This window comes from Rhinolophus sinicus, chromosome 7 (assembly GCF_057876585.1).
Source record: "Rhinolophus sinicus isolate RSI-liver-muscle chromosome 7, RSI-T2T, whole genome shotgun sequence".
Classification (NCBI taxonomy): Eukaryota; Metazoa; Chordata; class Mammalia; order Chiroptera; family Rhinolophidae; genus Rhinolophus; species Rhinolophus sinicus.
The window spans coordinates 49,559,578-49,572,982 of NC_142507.1; the positions used below are offsets into that span (position 1 = coordinate 49,559,578).

The following is a 13,405-nucleotide window of genomic DNA, read 5'->3' on the forward strand; positions in this document are numbered from 1 at the left end:
CCCGGCAGTGCCCAGGGGCCTGGTCAGCCAATATAAGCAGATCACAGTGATGTAATTCTTGTAACATGAGTCCTTGCAGGGGTGCAACGGTGGGGCATACTGGGGCCTCACAGAGGAGCCCCTCTCTAGCCAGCCCACACAGTTCAATTTACTCTCAATAAAAATGCAATAAAAAGCTCACTTGCCTCCAGACTGTTGAATGCTTTTGACTCTGAATTATTTGGAATAGAAATCCTGACTGACAGTATTTTGGGAAAGAAGATGGATGAAGTATCCTTAAAGGGATCAAGGAGGGAAAGAGGGAATAAAGTGGTTGCCTTTTACCAACCTGGATGGTAGTTTAAAGATATTGCAAGAGTATAAAAACATATAAGCCAGAGTTGAAATAATTTCTAGCAGCAAATGGCAGACCTACAAAATGACTGTGTATTTCTAACAGTGGGTGGAGAGGTTAAAACCCTTTTTTTCTAGAGATTCACATAGCTTTGGGGAAGGGGGGCAATACTAATTGCTACCTTTCCATTATCACAAAGTCTAGAGTTCCAACGTCTCAAGTCTGGCTAATTTGGGGCTGTGCCAACACTTCTTCTCTATGTTAGCATTATACAAAGAGTTTAACGCCTATACCAACGACATAAGGTCAGTTTGCTGTGTGTACTAATAATTACCTATAATTTAGGTTTCTGATTATCTACAGATTTCATTGATCTGGGTTGTCTCTTGTTAATAAGAATAATGGCACACTGGCTTTACTCAGAAAAATCACAAGTTCTTTTCAGAATTGCATCCATTGTCTCCCATGTTTGCTCTACCTTTATCATCCATTAAATCTGAAGTGTGTCCAGGTTTTTATAAAACACACTGAGTCCAAGAATCTCTATCTTCAGGGATCTCCTGCCGAGCCCATCACCAATCCCGTCTTCCTTGGTGATGTCTGGCCCAGCCTAGAGTTCTGAACACTGAAGCTGATGGGAATAAGGGTGGTGATAGCCAAGATGGTAGTTTCTAGCATATCAACATTAGACACTTTCAGAAATGATGTGAACATTCCTCACTTGCGCTGGATGCAATTTTATGACACTCTCACTCATAAATTTAATCCATGCTCAACTGTTTTTATTTCCAGGTCATATAACCCTTTATAGGGTAGTAAGTACTGTAATTTTACTACTCACGGTGTAAAATAACTCCCTCTTCTTATTTGTCTCTCTTGGCTTCAAAAGCTCCTCATTAATTCTAGTAGTGATGATCAAATCTCTGTTGATCTACAAATGTAACTTCAGTTATTTCCCCTTTTAGGATGTTCATAGACCCAATGACCTAAGTTTTTAGCCTGTTTATTTTTTTACAGATTTTTTTTAATTAAAAATATAGCTAACCTACAATATTATATTAGTTTCAGGGGTACACCATTGTTATTCGACATTTATATATCTAAAGGAGTGATCACCGTAAGTCCAGCAACCATCTGACAGGGTACGATGCTATCACAATATTATTGACTATATTCCCTATGCTGTACATTACGTCCCCATGACTTATTTGTTTTATACCTGGAAATTTGGACCTCTTATTCCTCTCCCCTCCTTCCCTTTGAAATTTATCAATTACAGTTGACACTCAGTATTATTTTATATTAATTTCAAGTGTACAGCATAGTGGTTAGACATTTATATAATTTAAGAAATGATCTCCCTGACTAGTCTAGTACCCACCTGGCACTATACATAGTTATTACCATATCATTGGCTATATTCCCTGTGCTTTATATCCCCATGACTTGTAACTACCAATTTGTACTTCTTAATTCTTTACCCTTTTTTCACCCACACCCTCAATCTCCCTCCCATCTATCAACAATCAAAATATTCTCTGTATCTATGAATTTGTTTCTGTTTTGTTTGTTAATTTTGTTCTTAGATTCCACATGAGTGAAATCGCATTGAATATGTCTTTCCCTGTCTAACATACTCCACTCAGTACAATACCCTCCTGGTCCATTCATGCCACCCCAGATGGCAAGAACCCATTGCCTTCCCTGGCCGAGTAATATTCCGTTACATATATGTACCACCTCCTCTTTATCCATTATCCATCAACAGACATCCAGGCTGCCTCCATATCTTGTCCATTCTAAACAGTGCTGCAATGAACATATGGATGCTCACATCCCCTTGAAGTAGTGTTTTGGGTTTCTTCAGATAAATAGCCTGAAGTGGGATTTCTGAGCCCTTCATTGTCTCTTCTTATAGCCTTTGTTTTAAAGTCTCTTTTGTCTGGTATAAGTATTGCTACCCCAGGTTTTTTGTTGTTTTTTTGTTTCCATTTTCATGAAATACCTTTTTCCATCCCTTTACTTTCTGTCTGTGTGTGTCTTTCAATCTGAAGTGAGTCTCTTATAGGCAGTATATATAAGGGTTTTTCTTATCCATTCAGCCACCCTATATCTTTTCATTGGAGCATTTAATACATTTACATTGAAAGTAATTGTTGATAGATATGTAGCTGTTGCCATTTTATTATTCATAATTTTCATTTTTTTCCCTGTCTTAAAGAAGTCCCTCTAACATTCCTTGTAATACTGGTTTGGTGGTGATGAACTCCTTTTGCTTCTTCTTGTCTGGGAAGCTCTTTATCTGTCCTTCAATTTTAAGTGATAGCCTTGCTGGGTAGAGTACCCTTGATTGTAGGTCCTTGATTTTCTCACATTGAATATTTTGTGACAATCCCTTTTGGCCTGCAAAGTTTCTGTTGAGAAATCAGCTGACAGTCTTATCGGAGCTCCCTTATAAGTTACTAGTTGCCTTTTTCTTGCTGCTTTTTATTATTATTTTTTTAATTAAGGTTTATTGGGGTGACAATTGTTAGTAAAGTTACATAGGTTTCAGGTGTACAATTCTGTAATACAGCATCTATATATCACATTGTGTGTTTACCACCCCGTCAGTTCTTGCTGCTGTTAGGATTTTCTCTTTGTCTTTAACATTTGCCATTTAAATTATAATGTGTCTAGGTGTGGGCCTGTTTGGGTTCATCCCGTTTGGGACTCTCTGCACTTTCTGGACTTGTCTGTCTCTTTCTTTTGCCAGGTTAGGAAAGTTTTCAGTCATTATTTCTTCACATAGGTTCTCAATCTCTAGCTTTCTCTCTTCTCCTTCTTGTATCCCTATGATGTGAGTGTTGTTATGCTTGATGTTGTCCCAGAGGTCTCTTAAACTCTCCTCATTTTGGGGGGGATTCTTATTTCTTTCTGCTGTTCCGATTCGGTATTTTCTGCTACCTTGTCTTCCAAATCGCTGATTTGATCCTCTGCTTATCTAGTCTGCTGGTAATTCCTTCTAGTGCATTCTTCAGTTACTGTATTTTTCGCTTCTAACTAGTTTTTTTATGGTTTCTATGTACTTTTTAATGCTTGCTATCTCTGTGTTGAAGTTCTCACTAAGTTCCTTGAGCATCCTTATAACCATTGTTTTGAATTCTGTCTCTGGTAGGTTGCTTACCTCCATTTCATTTCGTTCTTTATCTGAATTTTTCTCCTGTTCTTTCATTTGGGACACATTTCTTTGTTCCCACATGTTGGCTGCCTCCCTCTATTTGTTTCTATGTGTTAGGTGGATCTGCTATGTACCCCAGTCTTGGCTGAGTGGCCTTATGTAGTAGGTGTCCTGTGGGGCCCACTGGCACAGTCTCTCTGGGCACCTACCCCTGGTGCTCCAGAAGTGTCCCTTGTGTGTGCCCTCCTGTTACAATTGAGACTTGGTTGCTATTGGCACATCAGTGAGTGGGATTGACCCTTAGGCTGACTGGCTGTGAAGTTTGGCCACGTCCACAGCTTATGGGCTGCTGTGTGTGTGTGGGGGCTTACATCACTGAGTAGGATTTACCCCAGTTGGCTCTGGTGCCTGTTGAGACCACCCTTTGTGTGTGTCGCTTGTGGGGCTAATTGGGTGGTGTTCTGTCGTGGTCTGAACCAATCTCCAAATATGTTGGTTCTGGGGCCTCTTGGGAGGGGCCCTGGTGCAGGCCCAGGTCACCCACTGCCTGTGACTGTTTGGGAACTACCTGGTAGGAGCTACAAAGTGATCCACAGTTTTTTGCTGCCTGTACTAAACCTGGAGGCACATGGGAGAGGCCACACTATGAACCGAGGATATGTGCCACCACTACCAGGCCGGGGGTAGCTCTGCAAAGAACCAGGACACCCCGAGGCCTTCTGCCACCTGCTGGCTCCCTTGAGGTTCAGCCACTGATAAGAGCCTCACATGCAAATTGGGTGAGGCAGGGTCTCAGGGAGTCACTAGAGTGGAAAGAGTTGTGGTCACCAGGTTAATGTAGACTCTGGTTTTGGGCCTGGAGCTACTCAGCAAAAACCTTAGAGCACACCGAGGCCAGTTGCCACCCTCTGAGGGCCTGCCAGACTTTGATAGTTTTCTAAGAAAAAGTGCAATGTGGGCAGGGCAGGCTACTCACAGACAAAGTGCCTCCTGCGTTGGGGAGTGGGTGGGGTACAGTCCCAGTGAATCAGCAGAAGGAAGCAGTAGAGCTCACCAGGCCAATCAGATTCAGATTTGGCCAGAAGGGGCGGGCTCAACAGGGAAAGATGGCGCCTGCCTGTTGCTTGTATGGGAGGAGGACTTCATGCAAGGAAAATGCCAACTGTCCTCCAGTCTTCCCCCAAAGCTTCACACCTCAGTCTGCTCCCCTGTATGTCTCCGAGGCCCCCTGAGTAACCGTCCCTCCGCTGGAGCCCAAGGTGAGTGCCTGCGAGAGAGTGAGTCTGTGCACGGGCCGTTTAAGAGGACGTCTGGGTTTCCCGAAGCCTTCCTTCCCACCTGGATGGTCAAAATCCCCACTGTTTTTCACAACCAGATGTTGTGGGGACTCTTCTTCTTGGCACTAGTACTCCGCCTAGCTGGGGAGACTGGTGTGGGCGGGCTGGGGTACCTTGCTCCTTTGGGGGGAAATTCTGCGGCTGAGATATCGCTCCTGATTCTCAACCACTACATGCAGGTGTGGGGCCCACTCTGCATCTCTGCTTCTCCTACCAGTCTCGACGTGGCTTCTTCTTTATATGTGTAGTCATAAGACTTCTGCTCGGCTAGACTTCTGATGGTTCTCTAGGTTGATTGTTCTATAATTTAGTTGTAATTTTAATGTGTTCACAGAAGGACGCAGGTAGTGTTTACCTACTCCACCATCTTGGATCTCCCATGGGGTCTGTCATTGTGAAATTTAATAGTTAATGTTTGTATGTTTGAGCTCAGCACTTAGTAGACTGCTTTGCTGAAAATAGGTGCTCCAGTCTCGCCTGTTTATAAATAATCATATATATAAATAAAAACAATTTAAGCTAAATTATTTTGAGTTAATCTGATGAAAAGGTGGGCAGAGAGGAAATAGCAGAAAGTCAAGACAATCATTGTTTTTATGACTCCTTGACAGAGGCTGGGTTTTATTCCCTTTTTATTCCTCCAGCACAGGGGCTCTCAAATATTAGGGTGCAGCTGGATCAGCTGAAGGGTTTGTTCAAACCAGTTGCTGAGTCCCACCCCCAGAGTTTCTCATTTAGTAAGTCCGGTGTGGAGTTTGGATTTGCATATCTACTAAGTTCCCATGAGTCCTCACCTCCGCTTCTAGAACGAGGACTTTCTTCTGGAATATTGCTGAGGAATAACACCCTTCTTGCTCACTAGCTGTCTGGTTCATGGTGGGAACACTTTCCTCCCCAGGTCTGGTTCCCATGGTCATGTCTAGACAAGCCACATAGTGCTTTGTTTTCTTAAATTAGCTCCTCTTTGTGGGGGAGGCTACTGCACACGCAGGGAACTCTCTGGATCTATGCATTTGAACTGACGATTGCGCTCCCTGTGGGACAGGCGAGCGAGGGAGACCTGGTGGTAAACACCAGGCACACTCGCTTCTTCATCCTGTGTTCTCAGATAGGAGACGGGGCTGGCTTTCTTCCCAGGAGGAGTCTGTATTTTAAAATCTTCTTTGAAAAAGGGATTAAGGTGGAAAATGATAAGCCAGTGACTATGTAAAAATCAGACCAGTTTATTCTAAATAGAATCATATAATGTCACATCATCTGCTTTTCAGAAACACTTTTAGAAAATGGTGACTGCCAGCCTAGCCTAGCGTGTATGTGTATCAGTAGGAGTGCGGAGGGGATTAAAAAAAAAAAAAGAGTTTGCATGCCAGAGGGCCATCATGGTTATAACAAATGCTAAATATTCTATTTGTTTGAGAACTATTGAGTGTGACATTTGGAAGCCATATTCCAAATAATTAGGACCTAATGCCATAGATGATATACCCAGAAGTGCATGGCTCAAAACACTTTGGCTCGAGTTCCTTGTCTGCCTCTTACTGACTTTCCATGTTTATCTCCATGTAGTCAAGAAGGCCGAGGGTGGACGCTGTGCTGCATTTCTAATTCTTCATGCTTAGATAATGCCAGCAAAATAGGTGCTCTACAAAATGCTTGTCTACTGGATATACTAGGCTGATCCACAGGGAGCTACCAGATTGGTTGGTAAAAATCATAACCAAACCTTGACAGTTTCATATGGCTCAGTTTAATAGTTCCATCCTCATTTTGCTTACAGATGGCATGGATTTGCTTTTCCCTAAATGTTTTCATGTTTCCGGATCCTAGTGTCTCTTCAGAACCCCATTTCTCCTACCTGGTATCGTATTTCTTTCCTAAACATCTTGGTTAATCCCTCATTCCCAGGCTCACCCAGCATTTGTTAGCTAGTAACTCCTCTACATCATAGGCATGTTCTAGTTCCCCTGTGCTTTTCACGAAAGAGGCCCTGCATAAACACTGCCATACTGCTGAATTACATATCCGAGGATAAGTCACTGACACTCTGAACCCCCGTTTCCTTACTGGAGAAAGAAGATAATCCCTAGCTAACATACCAGAATTGTTGAAAGTTAACATATAAGGGTTTAAAATGATTAACAGTAAAGCCTCCAGGTTGCTCTGCCAGTGAGGGTATTTGAAAATGTTCCGTGATGGTGACAGGGAGTCAGCTTTCAGCTCAGTTTTGCTTGGAATGGACTCTTCTCAGCCAACGAAATTTTAAAAGGCCCATCCGGTTGACAGAGTGCAAACAGGATGTGGATCACACAAGGAGAACGCATAGTCAGTGAGAAAAAACACAGAGTTGTCATGTTAAAGACCCAGAGCTGCCACAGGGCACGGTTACCCCCTTAAACCAGTAACGCAGGCACACAGCACTTGACAGAGTGACCTGGAGGAAAACAAAGGCTGCAGGAGAAAGCAACCTAAAGCCTGTTGTGTGCACAGGTGAAGAACTTTGGGGGAGTAACTATATGAGCATTGAAGTAAGAAGGCACAGGAAGGAAGAGGGAGGGAGATGTAAGGGCTGAAATCACGGGACATGAATAGGGCATCCCAAGTGCTGAGAGAAGAATCTAGATCGTCAAGAAGGGGCAGGTCACTCCCTTGGCTTTCTAAGTAAGAGAAACTAGAGACTAATACTGTGGGTGTGACTTAAGGCTAATTGCTGAATCTTACTTATTTGAAAAAGTAGCACCAATAGTTCCGATCTTATAAGGGTGATATAAATATTAAGTGAGATATTGCATATAAACACACAAAGTGCCCCACACAGAGCAGGTACATAATACACGCTAGCTCTTATCATCTAAGTATTGTTTGGGAAGCTCTATGGTCTGTCGTTCTCCGTAATCCTTTTGCTAGCTTCATGAATTCTCCAGGGAGAGTCCTCAGCTGTATGTGCTTGGTCTCTTACAGGCCAATCCAGTAAGCTGAATGCCTAAAGCAGTGGTGTCCAAAAGACATTTCCATGGTGACGGAAATAGTCTCTATCTGCACTGTCCAATGTGCTGGCCATTAGCCACTGGGCACTTGAAATCGCTGTTGAGGAAGTGAGTTACTTATCTAATTCGAATACATTTAAATTTAAATGGACACATACTGTGTTGGACGGTGCAGCCTCAGAGCACATTACCCCAAACACACCAGATGACATTCTGCAGGAGCCACCGTGGCCTAGCAGGGCTCTGGAACAGACAACCTGACTTTATCTTTTAGAAGCTGAATGATCTTGGGCAAGTTACTCAGCCTCCTATGTCTCGGTTTCATCCTTAATAAAATAAGACTGATAATAGCATACTTTAGTGGGTTATGAGGATTGCATGAGAGAATACATGTAAAGCAGTGGTCCTCAAAGTTTAGCATGCATCAGAGTTACCTGGGAGGATGCTGGCTTTATCCCCAGAGTTTTGATTCAGTCGATCTGGGGTAGAGCCAGATAATTTGCATTCGTAATGTGTTCCCACGTGGTACTCAAATTGCTATGGGACCACACTTGGGAAAACACTGTGCTAAGACATTTAGTATGGTGTCTGATACGCAATAGTGACAGTTATTATTCTCTGATTAGCATCTTCAAGGTGTTTCAAAGGTTCATGAAAAACAAACTAATAAGCCTCACACTTTATTAGGAATCGCTAGCTCATTTTCTGACATTATTTTGATAAATGTTTGTGAGGCACCTACAAAAGGCATGATACCCCCACTGAGTGCTGAGTGACAGTCCATCAGGGTGGGTTTGGAATGGGGTTTGTCAGTGCGTGGAGCTACAGAGCACCGAGTTACCTGACCGTTATTATAACTATCTGAAATATCCGTCATCATTTCAACTCTCCATAAAATATACAGAAAATAACAATTGAAATCACCTTTTGAGGTGAGGCACAAGAGAGTTCTCCCCGATTCTTCATCTAGAAAAAAAGATTGTGCTGAGGCCTGTAAATGGTTAAGTGGAAGGGATGTGAAAATAGATCTAGGGTCTAGCATTAGCTGTTTTTTGTGTGTTTTTTTTAATTTTTAATTAATTAATTAAATTAAAAAAAATTTTTTTTTTATCAGAGATCCTGAGATCCCTGGGCATATCTCTCAATCATTATGGGCTGATTGTGGACCTGATGAGCCTTTGGGTCACTTTCAAAGAGTAATATCAGGGTGCTCACAAGCCCAACCTCACCTGTGCAGGGTTTTGCTCCTGGAAGTTGTCACAAGTCATCTAGTTTTTCTTCCCTGACATTCTTTCCATGCTGCCTTTAGTTCTATGGATGAAAGGTGCTGCAAGGGGATAAAAAAAAACCCACACAGACAGACAGACAATAGTTTGATAGGTCCATCTTTAATTTTGTCATTTTCCAGTATTCATAATGGGTTTCCTTTGAAAGAAAAAGCAAAGTGTCTTGGAAGAAATATGCCCCAAAAGGCTCTAAGACTATAGAGACCCTGTTCCAAAAAAAGTTCCCCAAAATGGTTTTTCAGTTTGGATCCCGCCACGCGGTATTTTGTGGATTTTTATCTGTTGGTACAAGGACCACTCTACTTCCTTAAGACACATGAGTAAAAATTCTTCACCCAATATACTATTCTTTTACATATAAATAACAATCATTATACTCATTGGCAAAAAAAAATAAGCAATTTCTCTTATAAAATCAATCTTGCTGACAGATCCTGGTAAGTCAGGGTTATCGCTTCCATTTTCAGGTGTGGAAAATGGAAGTGCTGAGAAGCTAGGTTTCACAGTGACTTGTTCTTACTTAGAGACTGAGGTGGGGTGAGATGAGAAGCTTCTATGCACTGGGAAAATCTGATTTGTCGGCCTCACTACTGTAGGAGTCTGGCAGAGAATCCTAGAAGAATCTCTGCAATAAGCTTGGGAGACTGAACTTGGGCCCTGCCTTGGGGGTTTGGTGGAGGAAATGTGACTGAGGTGGGCTGAATCCAGAGGTAAAGCAGGCAGCTGTCGGTTGATATAAACGGTGTATTTCTGATATAAACAGTATCGGTAGTTCAGGTCTTGTATTTCCAGTACCCACCGTTAAAATAAGGCTGTTTAGAGTCTCAGACATGCCGCCTCTCAGGGTTTTGTGCTGATCGCAAAAGCACTGCTCTTAGGAATAAGGAGAAAAGGTTTTGATCCTGGATTTGCTTCTCACTTACTGAGGGATACTGTCCAAGGTAACTGTACTTCTGAGCCTCACTTTCCTCAGGGATAAAATGGCAATTCGTCTCCTATATATTTCACAGGGGGCTAGGGAGATTAGACTGACAGAAGAATGCAAGGAAGTACTTATTAAGAACATAATCCAGGAAATTGGGTTCTTGTACAATGAATAAATCAAGTTGAAATAATGCAACCTTCTCAGAAGGTTCTATCATGTAGTTCTAAATTAAAAAAAAAAAAAAAAGGAAACAAAACTTGCTGAAACAGTCAATGTGGTCTCTTGGGAAATAAGTTAAGCAGTTTTAAAAGATTAAAGCAGGCCCCATCTCAGCAACAAACAAACTATAATAATAATTTTTTTTTATGAGATGTGAACACAAATTGGTCCAAATGGTATCCCAACGATGATAATTCTAAGACCTCTGCATATTATTAAGAAAGGGTTAGGATAAAGTGTCCACCTGTGACAATACATGCTTGAGAGACACAAATGATACCCCCATTTGCCAATTACTGCTCACCTCAGTCACATCTGTGTGGATAAATTCAGACCCAGGAGCGTGCCTCAAAAACTGAGGATTGGGACAGCTATGACGTCTTTGCTTTTTTTTCTTTTTTCTGGCCACAGCATTTTGCTGAGGGGATTCAGAGCATTGCTCTGTTTGAAGGCTACAAAGCACTTTTCATCAAAGGAAGCCGGTAATCAGGCACACCAAATCAAATGTCCCCAAACTATCATTGTTGTTGTTTTTTTGCCTGTGAGGAAAACTGCCTTTATCGGAGTACAGAGACCACACAATAAAAAAGCCTTTTTTGAGATGAGCTGAAACGTCCTATAGAAACCCCACCAACTCCTTCACCTCCTGGTACACAGGATATGCCAATTCCTTGGCTTTTGCTGACCCAGCTTGTAAAACCTTCTGTAAGTGGCCCTTGTCCATCTTCAGTTTTGCCATTTCGCTCTTAATTGGAGCAAATTTCTCAATCACGGCGTCCGCCACCACCAGCTTGTAGCGAGCCGTGTCGATACCAGCACTGCGGCGGACCACTTCCTCCACTGGGAGTCCTGTCACTGCGGAGTGAATGGCAACCAAGTTGGAGACGCCCCCACGGCTGGCCGGGTCGTAGGTGACCTCGGAGGTGAAATCCGTCACAGCCTTGCGGAATTTCTGCACTATCTCCTCCGGGCTGTCTGTTATCCTGACGGTGGCCAGTTTGTCGGGGTCTGATTTTGACATTTTGGCAGAAGGATCACGGAGGGATTTGACCTTCTTCATTGAGGCTTAGGTGAAAACACCAACACACACACATGCCCAAAACAAAAACAGCAATTAAAAAAAAAAATCACCAGGAATGTCCATGTCTACATCTTAAAAAAATGCCAATACCAAAGGATTTAATTATTTTTATCTGATTATATAAATATCACATACTTGTTGTGTAAAATGCAAGCAATTTATACCAGCATGAAAGTAGAGATATCTGAAATTTGTAATAATACTGTTTACATTTTGTCGATCATATTTTTATGCATCTTTGAATGCATATATACACATAAAAATGCATAATCTTATACAAATTAAATTGTATCAATCACACTGTTTTTGCTGGGCAAACCTTTTAAAAAAGTACTATTTCTTTCCTGTCCCTCTCTCTTGCTCTCTGTCCTTCTCTACTAGCTAGTCACCTCTACCCACAGCCACTGCCCTTCCTCTCCCCAAACTAGTTTGAACAGTGTGTGGCAATCCGTCAAATTCTTTACCCACAATTATATAAGTATATACCAACACACACACACACGAAGTTTGTTTATTACTCTGATAGAATCAAGATGTTAAGCTGTGCTTCATAAACCAGTATTAGTAATAATTGCCCATTTTAGGGCTATTACAGAAACATATAAAGTTGAAATAGGTAAAATCATAATAGGCCAAAACATTAAAATGTTACTTATTGCTAAAAGGTTGATTTCAGTGCGTCGGTGCTCTGAAGTTCTCTGTGGGAACTGTTGGAATAACTTAGAAATTCATACCCGCCTTATGTTTCTAAATTGTTCCTAGGCACACGTTATACTCCTTGAAAACGCTGTCAGCTTAATAAAGATGGACAGAGCTTAGGTTCAGTGATTCCTGCCCCTGCCACAAGTTTACACAGCTCGAAAAATGTTGATAGAGATTTACAGCTTCTTTCCTTAAGAAGATGCTAGACTAGCATAGCCTTGCAAGCTGCAGCTGAGGGCTCAGATTCAAGTGGGTGGACTGTATGTTCCACCTGAGCTGTGCTTTTAAGAAGGCAGAGTGTGAGGACTTGGTTTTACCTAGATTATGAGCTGGCAGTTCTCAGTCTCATGACTTTTGTTTTATTGTGAACAGGGACGGCAAGGGAAACTGGTTTTGGCATCAGAAGAACTCAGTGTAGAACCCAGCTTTGCCACTAACTAGATACAGGACTTGGACACAAAGTTAGCCCGCCTGCTCTACCAAATGAGATGTGTCTATATATATATATTTGATAAATTATGTAATACTTTGTTTAAATGAAAGGGATTATTTTTAGCTTTTAGTCTCTCCCATACTTTTCAAGCTTTTTTGGTTGTTTTTTATCCAATGAGGATAATGGAGTTAATTATCCAATGACGTCTACTAGTCCTACATGACAGGAAACAATGGGGATTCTAGTTACAAATCCTGAAGCCCATCCGCGAGAAAGCCAAATTTAGCCCCAAGAAAGTTTTAAGCTTCAGTTCGTCATCCAATCCTCTCTCCAAAACATACCTTGATGGGTCAGCCACATGTTTGTTACTTACTGAGAATGGACTTGGGGACCGGGAAGACCTCCCCGTACTTCTTGTTAAACCCTCGAGCGAGATCCTGGATGAGCTCCATGTGCTGGATTTGATCCTCCCCAACAGGAACGTGTGTGGACCTTTAATAAAAGACAGAGAAACTCTGCAAGACTCCTGCCTATCCGGAAATGATATTGCAAGCAGCTGTATTTCCTGTACCTATTTCACGGGTGGTGTTCAACAAACGTTCACCCACTACAGAGGGCATGTGGAGACCCACGTCTTTATCTCGTGTATCAGACAAATGCCAAAGAGACGTTTGTCTACTCTAGTTCTCTTTCTTCCATCGCAGCGGAATATAGCCATCAACACCCGTGTGACAAGATCTTGCTGGGAGGAAGGAATGGTATCTTAAATAGCACATGCTCCAAGCATAATTGTATTTTAAAACCACTCCTCGTTCTCTCACCAAGTCAGCACATATTATCCTAGCCCTGACCAGATGCTTTTTACTTCAGAGCCTGGGCTCACACTTGAAAGACACTCCACCCTACTCCTCAAATCAAACATGGCAGACAGCTATTGAGGCAAA

At 42.1% G+C, this 13,405-nt stretch overlaps 1 protein-coding gene across 6 annotated transcripts in view; it reads right to left on the reverse strand.

Moving 5' to 3' along the window:
* Positions 1–9,183: 9,183 nt before the first annotated feature.
* Positions 9,184–13,405, reverse strand: part of WARS2 (tryptophanyl tRNA synthetase 2, mitochondrial) — a 75,079-nt gene continuing 70,857 nt past the window's right edge. For all 6 annotated transcript variants that reach the window (XM_074318611.2, XM_074318609.2, XM_019730589.3 and 3 more), the window contains 2 exons: positions 12,835–12,953; positions 9,184–11,310 (listed from right to left, as the gene is read on the reverse strand). In XM_074318611.2, the coding sequence (XP_074174712.2) occupies positions 10,862–11,310; positions 12,835–12,953 (568 nt within the window). In that variant the 3' untranslated portion in view covers positions 9,184–10,861. The remainder of the gene's footprint in view (positions 11,311–12,834; positions 12,954–13,405) is intronic.